The 19366-nt window shown below is 49.0% G+C and overlaps 1 protein-coding gene across 2 annotated transcripts in view; it reads left to right on the top strand.

The window, feature by feature from the left end:
- Positions 1-19366, top strand: part of LARP1 (La ribonucleoprotein 1, translational regulator) — a 547470-nt gene that overhangs the window by 360900 nt on the left and 167204 nt on the right. For both annotated transcript variants that reach the window (XM_069199616.1, XM_069199617.1), the window contains exon 13: positions 13038-13243. In XM_069199616.1, the coding sequence (XP_069055717.1) occupies positions 13038-13243 (206 nt within the window). The remainder of the gene's footprint in view (positions 1-13037; positions 13244-19366) is intronic.

Here is a 19366-nt window from a genome sequence, read left to right on the forward strand (position 1 = left end):
GCATTGGGCAATTCACAACATCATTCATCTGATAGCGCAATATATACCAGGCATTCACAATCAGTTAGCCGAGAATCTCAGTCGGGATCACCAGCAAACTCACTAGTGGGAAATACATCCCCAGATTCTACAGGATTACTTTCACCACTGGGGGACACAAGACATAGATCTGTTTGCAACAAAACGCAAAATGCCAAAACTTTGCATCCAGATACGCACACCCTCAGTACAAGGGCAATGCTCTATGGATCAATTGGTCAGGGATATTTGCTTACGCTTTCCCCCCTCTCCCACTCATTCCTTTCCTAGTCAACAAACTGAGTCGAAACAAACTCAAACTAATACTCATAGCACCAACGTGGGCTCGCCAACCGTGGTACACCACACTGTTGGACTTCTCAGTAGTACCTCACATCAAACTCCCAAACAGACCAGATCTATTAACACAACACAAACAGATCAGACACCCCAATCCAACATTGCTCAACCTAGCAATCTGGCTCCTGAAGTCTTAGAATTTGGTTATCTAAACATTTCAAATGAGTGTATGGAAGTCATTAAACAGGCAAGAAAACCGACAACAAGGCATTGTTATGCTAATAAATGGAAAAGGTTTGTTTTCTACTGCCAAGCAAATCAAATCACACTGTTAGATGCCTCCATACAAAACATTGTGAGTTACCTACTACACCTACAAAAAGCAAATCTCGCTTTTTCTTCCATCAAAATTCATCTCACTGCAATCTGCTTATCTGCAGATTAAACATACAAAGTCACTTTTTAGAATCCCAGTTATTAAAGCCTTTATGGAGGGACTAAAAAGGATCATACCTCCAAGAACCCCACCAGTACCCTCGTGGAATCTTAATATTGTACCCATGCATTCTTGCCAAATCCAATTCTTGACTTGGAAGGTAGCTTTTCTAATAGACATCACTTCACTACGATGAGTTAGCGAAATACAGGCGTTCACTATCGAAGAACCATTTATACAAGTACACAAACATAAAGTGGTTCTCTGCACAAATCCAAAATTTCTACCAAAAGTCATTTCACAGTTTCATCTAAACCAAACTGTAGAGCTCCCAGTCTTCTTCCCACAGCCAGACTCAGTAGCAGAAAGAGCACTGCATACATTAGACATAAAAAAGAACAAAATAATTTCGTAAAACTAAGCAATTGTTCGTTGCTTTCCAAAAACCCCATGCTGGTAACCCTATATCCAAACAGGGCATAGCCAGATGGATAGTCAAATGCATACAAACATGTTACCTAAAAGCTCAAAGAAAGCTACTCATTATGCCAAAGGCACACTCCACTAGAAAGAAAGGAGCAACAATGTCCTTTCTAGGTAACATACCAATGACAGAGATTTGTAAGGCAGCTACTTGGTCTACACCTCATACGTTTACCAAACATTACTGTGTAGATGTGTTAGCGACACAACATGCCACAGTAGGACAGGCTGTACTAAGAACATTATTTCAAACAGCTTCAACTCCTACAGGCTGACCACCGATTTGGGGAGGATTACTGCTTTGTAGTCTATGCACAGCATGTGTATCTGCAGCTACACATGCCATCGAACGGAAAATGTCACTTACCCAGTGTACATCTGTTCGTGGCATGTTGTGCTGCAGATTCACATGCGTCCTCCCACCTCCCCGGGAGCCTGTAGCAGTTTAAGTTGCATTAAAATTGTGTATATATGTGAATAAATATTCCTTTACCACAAACTATGTCGACTCAAACTATGTCCAGGTTCCTTTGTTACCAGGCAGTCGCAGTCAGGAGGAGCCTCTGGATTCTCTGTTCCGGTGTAGCTGTGGGGGTGCAAGGAGGTCGACTAAGGGTGTCCATGTCGGAGTCGCCTGGGAGTCTTCTCTGCAGTGTTGGTTTTTCCAAACTCGAACCAGGGGCGTCGGGTGCAGGGTGTGAAGAATCTCTTTAAAGTTGCTTCTTTGTTGCAATATTGTTGTTTCTGGACAGAGCCGCTGTCCTCGGGAGGTTGTTTGTCCTTCAGGTGCAGGTCAGTCCTTAGAGGTTGCTGGTCCCACTGGATGAGTCGTTGTTCAGGTTCTTGGAGTCTGTTTTACAAACAAAGGTACACTGTTCCACGCATTCTATAATGGCCTAGGGAACTGCAACGCCTGCCGGGCTCCCCGGAAGGGGGCTCTAAGCCGTACTGTTCTGATAGTGACTGGTGGGTTCAACCTATCCAGACAGAAATGCCTGCATTCAGGCACCAGCGCACGTAGAGAACAGAGAAAAAAAATTCTAAAATTGGTTATTCATTGCAAAATATATCATTTTAATCAGTACACTAGGATGAAGACCAAGATTAAAAACAAAATGAAAGTAACAGATTGAGTTATGATGCTCAATTAATCTCAAAGAGCAGCAAACCACAGAGGACTAACTATTATAGTACCTCTAAACCAGGGTCGACATGTTTCGCGTCGTACTGTCCAACCGGATCCAATGACGCTTCATCAGGACCAATAACTAAAGATTTAATCAGTTCTTCTCCAAATAAAGAAAAAAATCTTAATATAAAGATAGAAAAAAAACGGTCACTTACATTTAAGTAAACTGGCTAAGTCAGTCATGTCGCCCATCCCCAAGTCGAGATCAGGCTCCTTGGGAGGCACGTTCCAAGGACTCAGATTAACAATACTAGTTACTGGTCCATCGCTAAGGACCTACCCTCTGGAACGGCATCCCACATCTTTGGGTCTGTAGACAGACTGTAGGGCTGGGGCCAATTCAGTCGTCTATGTGGGGCTTGCAGGTCAGCAGTCGTCCTTGTTGTAGGTTGCAGGAATCAGATTTCCTGGGTTCAGGGTTGCCCCTAAATACTGAATTTAGGGGTGTTTCTACTGCCCTGGAGGGAGGCTACACCCTCTGTGCCTCCTCCCTGAGGGGAGGTGGGCACATCCCTAGTGGGGGAATCCTCCAAAACCAAGATGAAGGATTTCTTAAGGAAGGGGTCACCTCAGCTCAGGACACCTTAGGGGTTGTCCTGACTGGTGGGTGACTCCTTGTTTTTCTCATTATGTCCCCAGGACTTGCCTCAAAGTGGTGGCTGTGTCCAGAGGGGAGGGCATCTCAACTAGCTAGGATGCCCTGGGGCGCTGTAACAAGCATGAGCCTTTGAGTCTCACCGCCAGGTGCTACAGTTCCTGGAGGGGGAGGTGAGAAGCACCTCTACCCAGTGCAGGCTTTGTTTCTGGCCAAAGAGGAACACTACGAATTGGACTGGTATACAGGGGGCATCTCCAAGATGCTCTCTGTACGTATTTTTCAATAAATCCCACACAGGCATCAATGTGCATTTACTGTGCTGAGAAGTTTGATACCAAACGTCCCAGATTTCAGTGTAGCCATTATGGAACTGTGGAGTTCGTGTTTGACAAACTCCCAGCTCATACACTCTTATGGCTACCCTGCACTTACAATGTCTAAGGTTTTGCTTAGACACTGTAGGGGCATAGTGCTCCTGCACATATGCCCTCACCTGTGGTATAGTGCACCCTGCCTTAAGGCTGTAAGGCCTGCTAGAGGGGTGACTTACCTATGCCACAGGTAGTGGGTTAAGGGCATGGCACTCTGAGGGGAGTGCCATGTCGTCTTAGTCATTATCTCCCCACCAGCACACAAGCTGTGAGGCAGTGTGCATGTGCTGAGTGAGGGGTCCTCAGGGTGGCATAATACATGCTGCAGCCCTTCGAGACCTTCCCTGGCCACAGTGCCCTTGGTACCAGGGGTACCATTTACAAGGGACTTATCTGGGTGCCAGGGCTGTGCCAATTGTGGGAACAAAGGTACAGTTTAGGGAAAGAACACTGGTGCTGGGGCCAGGTTAGCAGGGTCCCAGCACACTTTTAATCATAACTGGCATCAACAAAAGGGAAAAAGTTACGGTGTAACCATGCTGAGGAAGGCATTTCCTTGCACCACCCATGAAAAGGAGGCTGGTACAGGTGTCCTGTGGAAGTGGCTGGATCACCAGGTGTTCCTAATGTCCCCACTTGGGGAAATCTTTAAAGTGGTAGCTACACCAGGAGGTTGTCTGGTTAAGCTATTGCCAGTGTGAAAAACCTTGGTGCGTTTTTATTTTTTTGCTGCTGGTGTGAGCACACAAGTCGCCAATTTTGCATTGCTTTGTACGTTCACTAAGCACTTCTGTCCAGACAGCTAGGTCTGTGGAGAAGAGCACTTTATCTGTTTGGTCCTGCAGAACATTTTGCTTCGAGCCAGTTCACGGGCCCACTGCCTGGGAGATATTACTTGGATATCTGTTCAAAATGTGAGGGATCAGTGGTTCGAAGTATCCATCAAAAGAACAAGCTACTTATCTTCTGTAACACTTTCTGATGGCTATTGTAGCTGCATATTCTTCATAAATCCTCCCTGTTCTGTTAACTGGACTATCCATCTAATAAGGTCACGGTTTTAGAAATATACAGTGGTGAAAGCCAATCTGCTATTGGGTTCTGCATCTACGTATGTGAGGTGCCTAGAAAGCAACTGATGTCAGCGTGCTTGAGCGGCACTTGTATGTAGCCCCACACTTAACTTACTGAGATGAAATGACGGAGCCGCACAATGCTTCCTGTGGGCACTTAAGGCTACTGCTGAAAAATTACCCTAAGTAACTTGTTCTTTTTCTGTCCAGTATCTTATTTTTCATGAGACACTAAAACCGGTCATTTGTTTATTTTCTTTGTTTCATGGTTAAATCGCCTCTTTAACGACCAAGTTAATGGCTCTAAAGTTGAAGGATTGGGGGATGTAGGAAGTTGGCTCTGTATGTGCTATTTCAAAGTAAGGAATAGCATGCACAGAGTCCAAGGGTTCCCCTTAGAGGTAAAATAGTGGTAAAACTAGATAATACTAATGCTCTATTTTGTGGTAGTGTGGTCGAGCAGTAGGCTTATCCAAGGAGTAGTGTTAAGCATTTGTTGTACATACACATAGACAATAAATGAGGTACACACACTCAGAAACAAATCCAGCCAATAGGTTTTTATATAGAAAAATATCTTTTCTTAGTTTATTTTAAGAACCACAGGTTCAAATTCTACATGTAATATCTCATTCGAAAGGTATTGCAGGTAAGTACTTTAGGAACTTCAAATCATCAAAATTGCATGTATACTTTTCAAGTTATTGACAAATAGCTGTTTTAAAAGTGGACACTTAGTGCAATTTTCACAGTTCCTAGGGGAGGTAAGTATTTGTTAGTTTTACCAGGTAAGTAAGACACTTACAGGGTTCAGTTCTTGGTCCAAGATAGCCCACCGTTGGGGGTTCAGAGCAACCCCAAAGTCACCACACCAGCAGCTCAGGGCCGGTCAGGTGCAGAGTTCAAAGTGGTGCCCAAAACACATAGGCTAGAATGGAGAGAAGGGGGTGCCCCGGTTCCGGTCTGCTTGCAGGTAAGTACCCGCGTCTTCGGAGGGCAGACCAGGGGGGTTTTGTAGGGCACCGGGGGGGACACAAGTCCACACAGGAATTTCACCCTCAGCGGCGCGGGGGCGGCCGGGTGCAGTGTAGGAACAGGCGTCGGGTTCGCAATGTTAGTCTATGAGAGATCTCGGGATCTCTTCAGCGCTGCAGGCAGGCAAGGGGGGAATTCCTCGGGGAAACCTCCACTTGGGCGAGGGAGAGGGACTCCTGGGGGTCACTTCTCCAGTGAAAGTCCGGTCCTTCAGGTCCTGGGGGCTGCGGGTGCAGGGTCTCTCCCAGGCGTCGGGACTTTAGGTTCAAAGAGTCGCGGTCAGGGGAAGCCTCGGGATTCCCTCTGCAGGCGGCGCTGTGGGGGCTCAGGGGGGACAGGTTTTTGTACTCACAGTCTTAGAGTAGTCCTGGGGTCCCTCCTGAGGTGTTGGATCGCCACCAGCCGAGTCGGGGTCGCCGGGTGCAGTGTTGCAAGTCTCACGCTTCTTGCGGGGAGCTTGCAGGGATCTTTAAAGTTGCTGGAAACAAAGTTGCAGCTTTTCTTGGAGCAGGTCCGCTGTCCTCGGGAGTTTCTTGTCTTTTCGAAGCAGGGGCAGTCCTCAGAGGATGTCGAGGTCGCTGGTCCCTTCGGAAGGCGTCGCTGGAGCAGGATCTTTGGAAGGCAGGAGACAGGCCGGTGAGTTTCTGGAGCCAAGGCAGTTGTCGTCTTCTGGTCTTCCGCTGCAGGGGTTTTCAGCTGGGCAGTCCTTCTTCTTGTTGCAGGAATCTAATTTTGTAGGGTTCAGGGTAGCCCTTAAATACTAAATTTAAGGGCGTGTTTAGGTCTGGGGGGTTAGTAGCCAATGGCTACTAGCCCTGAGGGTGGGTACACCCTCTTTGTGCCTCCTCCCAAGGGGAGGGGGTCACAGTCCTAACCCTATTGGGGGAATCCTCCATCTGCAAGATGGAGGATTTCTAAAAGTTAGTCACCTCAGCTCAGGACACCTTAGGGGCTGTCCTGACTGGCCAGTGACTCCTCCTTGTTATTCTCATTATTTTCTCCGGCCTTGCCGCCAAAAGTGGGGGCCGGGCCGGAGGGGGCGGGCAACTCCACTAGCTGGAGTGTCCTGCTGGGTTGGCACAAAGGAGGTGAGCCTTTGAGGCTCACCGCCAGGTGTGACAATTCCTGCCTGGGAGAGGTGTTAGCATCTCCACCCAGTGCAGGCTTTGTTACTGGCCTCAGAGTGACAAAGGCACTCTCCCCATGGGGCCAGCAACATGTCTCGGTTTGTGGCAGGCTGCTAAAACTAGTCAGCCTACACAGATAGTCGGTTAGGTTTCAGGGGGCACCTCTAAGGTGCCCTCTGTGGTGTGTTTTACAATAAAATGTACACTGGCATCAGTGTGCATTTATTGTGCTGAGAAGTTTGATACCAAACTTCCCAGTTTTCAGTGTAGCCATTATGGTGCTGTGGAGTTCGTGTTTGACAAACTCCCAGACCATATACTCTTATGGCTACCCTGCACTTACAATGTCTAAGGTTTTGTTTAGACACTGTAGGGGCACAGTGCTCATGCACTGGTACCCTCACCTATGGTATAGTGCACCCTGCCTTAGGGCTGTAAGGCCTGCTAGAGGGGTGTCTTACCTATACTGCATAGGCAGTGAGAGGCTGGCATGGCACCCTGAGGGGAGTGCCATGTCGACTTACTCATTTTGTTCTCACTAGCACACACAGGCTTGTAAGCAGTGTGTCTGTGCTGAGTGAGGGGTCTCTAGGGTGGCATAAGACATGCTGCAGCCCTTAGAGACCTTCCTTGGTATCAGGGCCCTTGGTACTAGAAGTACCAGTTACAAGGGACTTATCTGAATGCCAGGGTGTGCCAATTGTGGATACAATGGTACATTTTAGGTGAAGGAACACTGGTGCTGGGGCCTGGTTAGCAGGGTCCCAGCACACTTCTCAGTCAAGTCAGCATCAGTATCAGGCAAAAAGTGGGGGGTAACTGCAACAGGGAGCCATTTCTTTACACAAGCCCCCCCCAGCCCACAGGCCAGGAGACTCAGCCAACGCTGGAAGAGTCTTCCTAGTCTGTCAGGCGAGGAAGAGTAGAGGAAATGGCTGGTTTGTTGCAGGGCCTACTCTGCCTTACATCCTCCTGTTCAGGTCATTCCCTCTGGGGAACTGACCCACTTCCACAGTGATAGGACCTAGTCTGAACTGCCTCTTGTCTGTGCTTTTTATGTCTTTACCCATTCTCTCTATTTTGAGGTCAGAGGTATCCACCTCTGCTAATCTTATCTTAGCCAGGGTCACCCCTAGCTTACCCAAAGAGGTTACCCAGAGCTGGAGTAACCCCACCATGACCAACAGGGTCAGGGGGCCTAACTTGTTATTTGGCATGGGGTCAGACCACCAGGCCAAGGATAGTGCAGCCATAAAGGCTAACACCCAGCAGAGGCCACTGACAGCTGTCAGTGCCCAGAACCACACCTTTAGCTCTTCACCTACAAGGGAAGGGGCTAAGTTACAGGCTTCTTTGGGTTCAGGGTGCCTGTCTGCTGTATTAGAGTGGGGGGTCACCACATCTTGTAGTAAACACCCTTCTTCCACTCTTTCTTCTGTTAGCTGAGGAGCCACCCACTCAGGCTTAACAGTTGCCTGACTAGCCAGGACTTCTTGTGGGTCAGGTTGGACTTTATCAGAGCCATTTTTGGAGTTCTCCCCTACTGGAGCAGAATCTCCTTGGCTTGCTGGAACCTTGGCTAAAGGTTGTCCACCTTTCCTACTCTGTTTCCTTTTCTTTTTCTTCTGGGGCCTACTTGCATTTACTGCAGAGGCAGGACTTCCAGAATCCTTGGGAGAGGACTGGCACTGGACCAGTTCTTCTCTTGGGCTCTGACTAACCTCTGGGTAGTCATTTCCAAGGAGACAATCAAGGGGGAGGTCTGTACTGACTACTACCCTTCTCCAGCTAAGAGTGCCACCCACTTCTATGGGTACTAAAGCCACAGGCCTCTTAGTGACCCTGTCTAGGCTAACTCTTACCCTGGCAGTCTCACCTGGGATGTACTGGTTTGAGAGCACCAGCCTGTCATGCACAATAGTGTGACTGGCACAAGTGTCTCTCAGGGCAGTGGTTGGGATTCCATTCACCAGTAGGTGGTGGAAGTGTCTACTTCCCTCTGGAATCTCCAACTCACCTGTTGGGCCCTGTTTCCAGTTGAAGGCTATGAAGACCTCCTCATCTGAGGAGTCATCTCCCATGGCTACACTGGTTACCCCTGGAATTTTGTTCTGGGGTTTGTTTTTGGGACAAGAAGTGTCCTTGGTGTGGTGCCCAGACTGTTTACAGTTGTGGCACCATGCCTTAGTGGCATCCCAGTTCTTACCCTGGTACCCACCTTTGTTTTGGGTTGTGTCTTGGGGCCCACCCACCTGTTCTGGTTTTTGGGGGCCTACAGAGGACTCTTTTTCTTTGTTTCTAGTGTCACCCACTTTCTCCTGGGGAGTTTTTGTAACCCCTTTCTTTTGGTCACCCCCAGTGGAAGTTTTGGTTACCCTAGTCTTGACCCAGTGGTCTGCCTTCTTTCCCAATTCTTGGGGAGAAATTGGACCTAGGTCTACCAGATACTGATGCAACTTTTCATTGAAGCAGTTACTTAAAATGTGTTCTTTCATAAACAAATTATAAAGCCCAACATAGTCACACACTTCATTTCCAGTTAACCAACCATCTAGTGTTTTTACTGAGTAGTCTACAAAGTCAACCCAGGTCTGGCTCGAGGATTTTTGAGCCCCCCTGAATCTAATTCTATACTCCTCAGTGGAGAATCCAAAGCCCTCAATCAGGGTACCCTTCATGAGGTCATAAGATTCTGCATCTTTTCCAGAGAGTGTGTGGAGTCTATCCCTACACTTTCCAGTGAACATTTCCCAAAGGAGAGCACCCCAGTGAGATCTGTTTACTTTTCTGGTTACACAAGCCCTCTCAAAAGCTGTGAACCATTTGGTGATGTCATCACCATCTTCATATTTTGTTACAATCCCTTTGGGGATTTTTAGGATGTCAGGAGAATCTCTGACCCTATTTAAGTTGCTGCCACCATCGATGGGACCTAGGCCCATCTCTTTTCTTTCCCTTTCTATGGCTAGGAGCTGCTTTTCCAAAGCCAATCTTTTGACCATCCTGGCTAACAGGGGGTCATCTTCACTGGAGTTATCCTCAGTGATTTCAGAGGTGTTGGTCTCTCCTGTGAGGGAACCAGCATCTCTGACTATTATTTTTGGAGTCAGGGTTTGAGGGACCCTGTTCTCCCTAGATAGGACTGGTAGGGGGGAATTTTCCTCCAAGTCACTATCCTCTTCTTCTGAGTTGTCACCCTCAGAGGGGTTGGCCTTTTCAAACTCTGCCAAAAGCTCCTGGAGCTGTATTTTGGTAGGTTTGGGGCCCATTGTTATTTTCTTTATTTTACAGAGTGACCTTAGCTCCCTCATCTTAAGATGGAGGTAAGGTGTGGTGTCGAGTTCCACCACAGTCACATCTGTGCTAGACATTTTGCTTCTAAAAGTTGGAATACTTTTTAAGAATCTACAACTGGTTCTAGAATCTAATTCAAACTTTTACAAACTTTTAAACTCTAAAAGAAATGCTAAACAGGATCTAACACAAGGCCCTAGCAGGTCTTTTAAGAATTTAGAAAACTTTTCAAATTGCAAAAATCAATTTCTAATGACAATTTTGGAATTTGTCGTGTGATCAGGTATTGGCTGAGTAGTCCAGCAAATGCAAAGTCTTGTACCCCACCGCTGATCCACCAATGTAGGAAGTTGGCTCTGTATGTGCTATTTCAAAGTAAGGAATAGCATGCACAGAGTCCAAGGGTTCCCCTTAGAGGTAAAATAGTGGTAAAACTAGATAATACTAATGCTCTATTTTGTGGTAGTGTGGTCGAGCAGTAGGCTTATCCAAGGAGTAGTGTTAAGCATTTGTTGTACATACACATAGACAATAAATGAGGTACACACACTCAGAAACAAATCCAGCCAATAGGTTTTTATATAGAAAAATATCTTTTCTTAGTTTATTTTAAGAACCACAGGTTCAAATTCTACATGTAATATCTCATTCGAAAGGTATTGCAGGTAAGTACTTTAGGAACTTCAAATCATCAAAATTGCATGTATACTTTTCAAGTTATTGACAAATAGCTGTTTTAAAAGTGGACACTTAGTGCAATTTTCACAGTTCCTAGGGGAGGTAAGTATTTGTTAGTTTTACCAGGTAAGTAAGACACTTACAGGGTTCAGTTCTTGGTCCAAGATAGCCCACCGTTGGGGGTTCAGAGCAACCCCAAAGTCACCACACCAGCAGCTCAGGGCCGGTCAGGTGCAGAGTTCAAAGTGGTGCCCAAAACACATAGGCTAGAATGGAGAGAAGGGGGTGCCCCGGTTCCGGTCTGCTTGCAGGTAAGTACCCGCGTCTTCGGAGGGCAGACCAGGGGGGTTTTGTAGGGCACCGGGGGGGACACAAGTCCACACAGGAATTTCACCCTCAGCGGCGCGGGGGCGGCCGGGTGCAGTGTAGGAACAGGCGTCGGGTTCGCAATGTTAGTCTATGAGAGATCTCGGGATCTCTTCAGCGCTGCAGGCAGGCAAGGGGGGAATTCCTCGGGGAAACCTCCACTTGGGCGAGGGAGAGGGACTCCTGGGGGTCACTTCTCCAGTGAAAGTCCGGTCCTTCAGGTCCTGGGGGCTGCGGGTGCAGGGTCTCTCCCAGGCGTCGGGACTTTAGGTTCAAAGAGTCGCGGTCAGGGGAAGCCTCGGGATTCCCTCTGCAGGCGGCGCTGTGGGGGCTCAGGGGGGACAGGTTTTTGTACTCACAGTCTTAGAGTAGTCCTGGGGTCCCTCCTGAGGTGTTGGATCGCCACCAGCCGAGTCGGGGTCGCCGGGTGCAGTGTTGCAAGTCTCACGCTTCTTGCGGGGAGCTTGCAGGGATCTTTAAAGTTGCTGGAAACAAAGTTGCAGCTTTTCTTGGAGCAGGTCCGCTGTCCTCGGGAGTTTCTTGTCTTTTCGAAGCAGGGGCAGTCCTCAGAGGATGTCGAGGTCGCTGGTCCCTTCGGAAGGCGTCGCTGGAGCAGGATCTTTGGAAGGCAGGAGACAGGCCGGTGAGTTTCTGGAGCCAAGGCAGTTGTCGTCTTCTGGTCTTCCGCTGCAGGGGTTTTCAGCTGGGCAGTCCTTCTTCTTGTTGCAGGAATCTAATTTTGTAGGGTTCAGGGTAGCCCTTAAATACTAAATTTAAGGGCGTGTTTAGGTCTGGGGGGTTAGTAGCCAATGGCTACTAGCCCTGAGGGTGGGTACACCCTCTTTGTGCCTCCTCCCAAGGGGAGGGGGTCACAGTCCTAACCCTATTGGGGGAATCCTCCATCTGCAAGATGGAGGATTTCTAAAAGTTAGAGTCACCTCAGCTCAGGACACCTTAGGGGCTGTCCTGACTGGCCAGTGACTCCTCCTTGTTATTCTCATTATTTTCTCCGGCCTTGCCGCCAAAAGTGGGGGCCGGGCCGGAGGGGGCGGGCAACTCCACTAGCTGGAGTGTCCTGCTGGGTTGGCACAAAGGAGGTGAGCCTTTGAGGCTCACCGCCAGGTGTGACAATTCCTGCCTGGGAGAGGTGTTAGCATCTCCACCCAGTGCAGGCTTTGTTACTGGCCTCAGAGTGACAAAGGCACTCTCCCCATGGGGCCAGCAACATGTCTCGGTTTGTGGCAGGCTGCTAAAACTAGTCAGCCTACACAGATAGTCGGTTAGGTTTCAGGGGGCACCTCTAAGGTGCCCTCTGTGGTGTGTTTTACAATAAAATGTACACTGGCATCAGTGTGCATTTATTGTGCTGAGAAGTTTGATACCAAACTTCCCAGTTTTCAGTGTAGCCATTATGGTGCTGTGGAGTTCGTGTTTGACAAACTCCCAGACCATATACTCTTATGGCTACCCTGCACTTACAATGTCTAAGGTTTTGTTTAGACACTGTAGGGGCACAGTGCTCATGCACTGGTACCCTCACCTATGGTATAGTGCACCCTGCCTTAGGGCTGTAAGGCCTGCTAGAGGGGTGTCTTACCTATACTGCATAGGCAGTGAGAGGCTGGCATGGCACCCTGAGGGGAGTGCCATGTCGAATTACTCATTTTGTTCTCACTAGCACACACAGGCTTGTAAGCAGTGTGTCTGTGCTGAGTGAGGGGTCTCTAGGGTGGCATAAGACATGCTGCAGCCCTTAGAGACCTTCCTTGGTATCAGGGCCCTTGGTACTAGAAGTACCAGTTACAAGGGACTTATCTGAATGCCAGGGTGTGCCAATTGTGGATACAATGGTACATTTTAGGTGAAGGAACACTGGTGCTGGGGCCTGGTTAGCAGGGTCCCAGCACACTTCTCAGTCAAGTCAGCATCAGTATCAGGCAAAAAGTGGGGGGTAACTGCAACAGGGAGCCATTTCTTTACAGGGGCCTGTGGGGTGAGTTTGGGGTGAGATACAGAAGGTTTGTGTGAAAATGCCTTTAATGTCCTTTTCTTCTTATTCCATTCAATAGTTCCGACTGATGCTTTGGCGAACAAACTCTTTGGGGCCCCAGAACCTTCCAGCATTGCCCGCTCTCTGCCAACAACAGTGCCGGAGTCCCCAAACTATCGTAATGCACGGACTCCTCGAACGCCTCGCACACCCCGATTGAAGGACCCCACATTAACACCAAGGTTTTACCCTGTGGTGAAAGAAGGTCGGACTATTGACTCTAAGGTAAGACTAGCAATCTTCCTTGTCATTGACATTGCAAAAATGTATTGGTCCTTGCTACCAGGACATGACTCATTTATTTTGCTTGGGCTCTTTGGAATGCCGCTTCCGTTTTTGCACTCCTGGAAATGTACTTGGAAGTCCTTTGTCTACTTGCTGTGTTAGTTTCATTCTAATATCTCAGCTATTGTTTTAAATTTCAGCCATTTAATCACATGGAGAGGCACCAAAAGAAGTCAAACCTTTTGAAACAAGACCAGCCACCTGGGTTGCTGTGTTGATCAAATGGGGTGACCATGTGATAGCTCAGTCCTTAATTGTACTTACAGCATGAAAATTGTGCTTTTAGCATGTGACTATAGATACACATGCTCTGCATACTCCTGCCATCTAGTGTTGCGTTCAGATGTTTGCAACTTGTGTTTGTTCAGAGAGGTCTTTTGAGTCAGGATATCTCATGGACTCTTCCTCTGGTCATGGACATGCATGGGCACAGACTCCATTGTTTTTCTCCTTCATCTGGTTCAGATATGTATCAGCGTTGCTCCTGGTCTCGACGTATTGAGTGTTCACTGTTGTATCCCTTGAGCCTGTTGTCTTTGCTTCCTGTTGCCAAGCTGAACTATTGATGCCTTTTCAGTTCTTTTGACGATCTCTTCGTAGGCGCAGTGCATTGTTGTCGAACAGCTGGGCCACTTGGCCCTTGGGGCAGCACAACCTCCTTACCCACTCCAGAGAATGACACGAGTAGAAAGTAATAAAGCAGCCACCCTCCAAAAGATGCTCGGTGCAATTTCAATTAACTTTGAACTGATGTTCATGCCCACTGTAATCTGTGCCTCTCACCAGGAGAATCACTGCAACTCTTGCTTCGGCCTTCAAAAGTAATAAGACCCTACAGTACCCAAGGGACTGCTGGTGTGCCCACAACAAGATGCATTGCTCATTCTCTGAGGCACTGGACATCCCCTGCAAAGCAGACCTATTTTGTGGTGAAGAAGAGTAATTTGATGAGTTGCCTGACATTGTCTACTTAGCAAGTACCAAAACCATTTGCTCTGACTCTTCAGTCTGGAAGCATGACAGAGGAGCTTTGAAGAATTTCATGAAAAGACAAGATATTGAAAAATCGACAAATTGCTGAAAACTACGAGAAAACCTAAAAGCTGAGACGGTGAGCCTTCTATAGTCCGACAGGGGACCCCTCCAGTAAGAGCCACATGGTTGAAGAGGGGAGAGGCAGAAGGCCCTTTCAGGTTCTGCCCAAAGTGCCACCACAAATTTGCAAAAAGAGACCCCCACGAAGTCTGCAATCTTAGTCTGCTAAAGAACCACAAGGACAGACTAAGGCCTATGCTGAGTTGTTCAGTCGACAGAAGCTAGAGCACTACACCATCAGAAGACACAGTAATCTGAGACCTCAGTTTATACAGCAAGAATGTCGAGGTGACCGAGACAGTGCATTAATTTATGCCATGGTTATCCCACTTTTTGCCTGCTATCAGTTTGCTTAGAGTTTTCACTGGGATCCTGCTAACCAGGACCCAGATGGTTGTGCTCACTCCCTCTAAATTTTGTTGCTTAGGACTTTTCTCACGCCACAATTGACATACTGGTGCCCCCATATGCCTCTCGTTATGGTACTTGGGTACCTCGGGCATTGGGGCACCAGGGTTTCACCATGGGCTGCAGCACTTATTGTGCCACCCATGGGAGCCCATGCAAAATGTGACAGCAGGCCTATCATTGCAGCCTGCGTGAAAAGGTGCATGCACCCTTTCACTACAGGTCACTGCACAAGGACACTAAGTCACCCCATGGTAGGCCATTCCAGCCCAAAGGGAAGGGTGCAGGTACCTGTGTGTGAAGGCACCCCTGAATGAGCAGAGGTGCCCCTACGAACTCCAGCTGCATTACCCTGGACTTAATAAGTGCAGGGAAGCCATCACTCTACCTGTGTCCAGCTACCTAATGGTAACTTCGAACCTGGGCTTGTTTGGTATCAAATATGTTGGAAGTATACCCAAACACTGGTGGTGCCAGTATTGGTTGTATGATTCCATGCACTCTGGGGGCTCCTTAGAGGCTCCTCAGCACTTCTCGTACCAGTCTTCTGGGGTTTTCCAGGAAGCCCGCGCTGCTGCCGCCACCCCTCACAGGTTTCAGCCCCCCTGCTGCGTGACCAGCTCAGGCAGAGGAAGGCAAAGCAAAGGATTTCATGGTGGGGAGGGAGGTAACACCCTTTCCCTTGGAAGTAGGTATTAGAGGGCTGCGGCGATGTAGCCTCCCCAAGCCACTGGAATGCTTTAAAGGGCACATTTGGTGCCTTCCTTGCATAAACTGGTTTGCACCAGTCCAGTGACCCCCGTCCTTACTCTGATGCGAGACTGGACAATGGAAAGGGGAGTGACTACTCACCTGTCCTTCACCACCCCAGGGGTAGTGCCCAGAGCAGCTCCCGGTGGCCGCCTGATTCAGCCATCTTGAATCTAAGATGTGCAAAGGCCTCTGGGAGCATCTGAGTGGCCAGGTCAGGCAGGTGGCATCAGAGCCCCCTCCTGATAGGTGGTCACCTTGCAGATGACCAAATCCCCTTTAAGGGCTATTTAGGGTCTCCCTCTTAGGTGGGGTCCTTACATTCAATGACGTGAAAGATTCCAGGAGAACTCCTCTGCATCTTTTACTTCACCTGCTGGCCAACGGGACAGCAACTTTACCCTTCAGGAACCGACAATCAGCAACTCCAGCGAAGACTCTGCTTTGCAGCATTGTTTCCCCGGCTCCTTCCAGAAACTGCAACATTTCCCTGGCTGTGCATTGAGGGCAGCGAGTCTTCAGCCTGCACAAGAAGAAAGAATGAATCTCCCTTGGGGGGCAGCATGCACCAACGGCAACGACAACCAAATGCGTGGATCTTCTCTCCTCCTGAGCTGCATGGATCCTGCATCACAGGTGGTGGTCTTGAGTAGTCCCCTTCATCCTGCCAGCTGTCCAACTTGGGAGACTGTAAGCTCTTGCCTCTCCTTGCAGGATAGTACCTCTGTGCACCGCAACTCTTGCAGCTTCCAAGGCTTGTTTGCTCTTCCTCCAAGGGATCTTCAGGCTCCATGTAGCCCCGGCCTCCAGCACTCTTCCCTGCAAAGCACAGCCTCCTGCCTGCTGCTGCAGTGACGTGTGACTCCTCTCCAGGTGTGCTGAGTGGGCCTCACTGCGACTCCTGTGCCTGCTGCCTATGGGGGCTGCTGCCGCTTCTTGTGGCTCTCCCAGCTGCTGAGGGTCACCTCAAACTCCCCTCCTTGAGTCCCTTGAATGTTGCTGGTCCTCTTCAGCCTTGCAAAATCTTCTTCACCAACGTTTGCATTTACCAAGGCTTATTTGTGGTTTTCCAACACCACTGACCGACTTCCAACGTGGGACATCACTTCTGGAGCTCCTCTTCTGCTCCTGTGCTGCACTGCTGACTTTGTCCACTGTCAGCTTGGTCCTGCATCCACAGAAGGGTGGGTAGTGGCCCTGTGGGTTTGAGGGGAAACCAGGCACTTACCTCTTCTCTTGGTGGCTGTGAGGCACCCTGGTACTTACCTTTTGGGCTTCCTAGGTCCTCCAGCTCTGCCCTACCAATTCCGCTTCCTGCCTTTCACATTCCATTACTTAGTATATGGTTTGGTCTCCCCCTAGGGAATTTCACTATTTAGAATTGTTTTTACTATTTGTAATTGCTTTCTATGCTAATCACAGACTTCTAATGTGTACTTAAGTGTTTTTACTTACATCCTACTGGAATATTGCCTAGTCGCTGTAGGAAGTTGGCTCTGTATATACTATCTCAAAGTAAGAAATAGCATGCACAGAGTCCAAGGGTTCCCCTTAGAGGTAAGATAGTGGCAAAAAGAGAATTCTAATGCTCTATTTTGTGGTAGTGTGGTCGAGCAGTAGGCTTATCAGAGGGTAGTGTTAAGCATTTGTTGTACCCACAGAGGCAATAAATGGGGAACACACACTCCAAGACAATTCCAGGCCAATACGTTTTTATATAGAAAAATATATTTTCTTAGTTTATTTTAAGAACCACAGGTTCAAGATTTACAAACAATACTTTAAATGAAAGGTATTTCACTTGGGAACTTTAGGAACTTTGAATTAGCAAAATAGCATATACAGTTTTCACACACATGGCAATAAGCTATTTTAAAACTGGACACTGCAATTTTCAACAGTTCTTGGGGAAGGTAAGTGTTAGTTTTGCAGGTAAGTAAACCACCTACAGGGTTCAAAGTTGGGTCCAAGGTAGCCCACCGTTGGGGGTTCAGAGCAACCCCAAAGTTACCACCCCAGCAGCTCAGGGCCAATCAAGTGCAGAGGTCAAAGTGGTGCCCAAAACGCATAGGCTTCAATGGAGAAGGAGGTGCCCCGGTTCCAGTCGGCCAGCAGGTAACTACCCGCGTCTTCGGAGGACAGACCAGGGGGGTTTTGTAGGGCACCGGGGGGACACAAGTCAGCACAAAAAGTACACCCTCAGTGGCACGGGGGTGGCTGGGTGCAGTGTGCAAACAGGCGTCGGGTTTGCAATGTAGTTCAATGGGAGACCCAGGGGTCGCTTCAGCAAAGCAGGCAGGCGGGGGGAGGGGGGCTCCTCGGGGTAGCCACCACCTGGGGGTCGCGCCTGCACTGGAGGTCGGATCCTTCAGGTCCTGGGGGCTGTGGGTGCAATGTCCTCACCAGGCGTTGGGTTCTTAGAAGCAGGCAGTCGCGGTCAGGGGGAGCCTCTGGATTCCCTCTGCAGGCTTCGCTGTGGGGGCGCAGGGTGGTCAACTCTGGCTACTCACAGGCTTGCAGTCACTGGGGGAGTCCTCCCTGTAGTGTTGGTGCTCCACAAGTCGAGCCAGGGGCGTCGGGTGCAGAGTGCAAAGTCTCACGCTTCCGGTGGGAAATGTGTGTTCTTTCAAAGTTGCTTCTTTGTTGCAAAGAGGCTTCTTCCTTTGGAGCAGAGCCGATGTCCTCTGGAGTTCTTGGTCCTTTTAGATGCAGGGTAGTCCTCTGAGGCTTCAGAGGTCGCTGGACCCTGTGGAACGCGTCGCAGTCTTTCTTGAAGTGGGGAGACAGGTCGGTAGAGCTGTGGCCAAAGCAGTTGGTGTCCCCGTCTTTGTAGGGCTTTCAGGTCAGCAGTCCTTCGTTTTAGGTTGCAGGAATGTAGTTACCTAGGTTCTGGGAGCCCCTAAATACTCGATTTAGGGGTGTGTTTAGGTCTGGGGGGTTAGCCAATGGCTACTAGCCCTGAGGTACACCCTCTTTGTGCCTCCTCCCTAAGGGGAGGGGGGCACATCCCTAATCCTATTGGGGGAATCCTCCATCTGCAAGATGGAGGATTTCTAAAAGTCAGTCACCTCAGCTCAGGACACCTTAGGGGCTGTCCTGACTGGCCAGTGACTCCTCCTTGCTGTTCTCATTATCTCCTCCGGCCTTGCCGCCAAAAGTGGGGCCGTGGCCGGAGGGGGCGGGCAACTCTACTAGCTGGAGTGCCCTGGGGTGCTGTAAAAAAAAGGGGGTGAGCCTTTGAGGCTCACCGCCAGGTGTTACAGTTCCTGCAGGGGGAGGTGAGAAGCCCTCCACCCAGTACAGGCTTTACTAGCCACAGAGTGACAAAGGCACTCTCCCCATGTGGCCAGCAACATGTCTGGTGTGTGGCAGGCTGCTAAAACCAGTCAGCCTACACTGGTAGTCTGGTATGGTTTCAGGGGGCATCTCTAAGATGCCCTCTGGGGTGTATTTTACAATAAAATGTACACTGGCATCAGTGTGCATTTATTGTGCTGAGAAGTTTGATACCAAACTTCCCAGTTTTCAGTGTAGCCATTATGGTGCTGTGGAGTTCGTGCATGACAGACTCCCAGACCATATACTCTTATGGCTACCCTGCACTAACAATGTCTAAGGTTTTGCTTAGACACTGTAGGGGCATAGTGCTCATGCACTTATGCCCTCACCTATGGTATAGTGCACCCTTCCTTAGGGCTGTAAAGCCTGCTAGAGGGGTGACTTATCTATGCCTATAGGCAGTGTGAGGTTGGCATGGCGCCCTGAGGGGAGTGCCATGTCGACTTAGTCATTTTATCCCCCCCAGCACAC

This window comes from Pleurodeles waltl, chromosome 7 (genome assembly GCF_031143425.1).
Source record: "Pleurodeles waltl isolate 20211129_DDA chromosome 7, aPleWal1.hap1.20221129, whole genome shotgun sequence".
Lineage (NCBI taxonomy): Eukaryota > Metazoa > Chordata > Amphibia > Caudata > Salamandridae > Pleurodeles > Pleurodeles waltl.